The sequence below is a fragment of the Frankliniella occidentalis genome, unplaced genomic scaffold (assembly GCF_000697945.3).
Source record: "Frankliniella occidentalis isolate FOCC.00 unplaced genomic scaffold, Focc_3.1 Scaffold5015, whole genome shotgun sequence".
Taxonomy (NCBI): Eukaryota; Metazoa; Arthropoda; class Insecta; order Thysanoptera; family Thripidae; genus Frankliniella; species Frankliniella occidentalis.
In genome coordinates, this window is record NW_026272058.1 from 1 (window position 1) to 1,938 (window position 1,938).

Genomic DNA, 1,938 nt, shown 5'->3' on the forward strand with positions numbered 1-1,938 from the left:
AGGCCGATCTTTCCGAAGAGCAGAAATCCGTGCTTCAGTATGTCCGTGACGTTTCCAATCCACAATCCAGTGATCCTCCAACCTCTCGCTGCATGTTCTTGGACGCGCCTGGGGGCTACGGCAAAAGTACACTGCTCCAGGTTGTCGCTGCGGACGCAAGGTCCAAGGGAGATATTGTTCTTTGTGTAGCGAGCTCTGGTATTGCTGCCCTTAACCTGGATGGTGGAACAACTGCTCACTCCATGTTTAAGCTTCCGCTCGATCTTGGTGATGGAACAGGGTACTGGAACCTGCGAAACACCCAGCAACGTGCCGACCTAATTCGCGAAGCCAAGCTCATAATTTTTGATGAAATATCTATGGCACACAAGTTTCTTATCGAGATACTTGACAGATCCCTTCAAGATCTCATGGGTACAAACGAAGTGCTGGGTGGCAAGGTATGTCTTTTTGCTGGGGATTTTCGACAGATTCCTCCAGTCGTCCCCAGCGCAAAGACTCCATCTGATGTAGTGTTTGCGTCGTTGAAGTGTTCGCATTTGTGGCCTCACTTCCGTCAGTTCCGTCTGACTGTACCTCAGCGAACGCGAAGTGATGATGAGTACTCATCCTTTCTCCTCTCTGTAGGCAATGACACACTGCCACAACACGTGTTTGGAGAAGGAGATAACACGGACAAAGTGATTGCTCTTCATGGAATCCGGTCCGTTGAGAAACTTGATGAGCTCATTGCCTCCGTCTATCCACCCGATATTTTGCGTGACCCAGACGCCTCTTCCACCCGGGCGATTCTATGCGCCCACAATGTTAATGTCCGTGAAATAAACAGTGCAGTCATGGCAAAACTTCCAGGAGGCGTGCAACAGCTGGTCAGCGTGGATACTATTGACAAAGAAATGGAAGGTGTTGACATTGACATAGACACACTTCATTTAGCCGAAGGTAAAGGCGTGCCAAACCACATCCTCGATCTAAAGATTGGCGCAGTGTGCATGATAATGCGTAACCTAAACATGTCTGAGCGACTGGTGAATGGCACCAAAGTAATAGTAGAGGGAATAAGTCCACGCCTTGTAACAGTGCGTAAGCCAGGGACACAGGAGTTGATTGCCATTCCTCGGATTTTGTTCAGGTTTCCTGTGCTTGAGGGCAGTCCACTTCAAATGTGCCGCCGCCAATTTCCTCTTCAGGTGTGCTACGGCATGACTGTGCACAAGAGTCAAGGACAAACGATTTTTAAAGTTGGGCTTGATCTTAGATCCGATTGCTTCACACACGGCCAGCTCTACGTTGCACTCAGTCGAACGCGTCGTTCTGATGACGTTACTGTGCTTGGAGCTCCTGATCGCTGCGTGGACAACATCACGTATGTCAGGAATATTGTTTATCAGGAGCTCCTCGACAACACATAATTAATAAATGCTACATATTCACACACTTTTTCTGTCTCCCGCACGGCCTTTTACATTGAATAGCACTTTTACATCAACATATTTGTGATATTTTTACACTGTCATTATTCTGTGATACATTTTTCTGTGATACATTGTTTCTGTGATACATATTTTCTGTGATACATATTTACTGTGATACATATTTTCTGTGATACAAATTTTCTGTGATACAAATTTTCTGTGATACATTTTTTCGTGATACATTCTTTTTGTGATACATTTTTCTGTGATACATTTTTCTGTTCTGATATAGCTCTATTGTTTTGCTGTTTATTACTTCTCTTTACATAATCATCGTAAAATACTCTTTTGTTACAATTTAAACAGCGGCTCACGAAGGCCTCTTACCAACCTCTTCGTGGTGTGAGCTAGAAACGTTAATTGTACACTCCTACATGCAACGGCAAATCGGTTAGAGGTAGATATATATATTTATTGACAAAAGACAACTTTTAAATTATAAACTTTTTTATGCTCCTCACAT

At 44.2% G+C, this 1,938-nt stretch overlaps 1 protein-coding gene across 1 annotated transcript; it reads left to right on the forward strand.

Annotated features, from left to right (window-relative positions):
• Window positions 1-92: 92 nt before the first annotated feature.
• LOC113215565 (ATP-dependent DNA helicase PIF1-like) lies at window positions 93-1,412 on the forward strand. Its single transcript, XM_026435202.2, has one exon. It carries the CDS (start codon window positions 93-95, stop codon window positions 1,410-1,412), a length of 1,320 nt encoding a protein of 439 aa, XP_026290987.2.
• Window positions 1,413-1,938: the final 526 nt, after the last annotated feature.

Bases quoted from the DNA above. Each gene is read 5' to 3' on its own strand.
- LOC113215565 (XM_026435202.2), top strand. From the start codon at position 93: ATGTTCTTGGACGCGCCTGGGGGCTACGGCAAAAGTACACTGCTCCAG.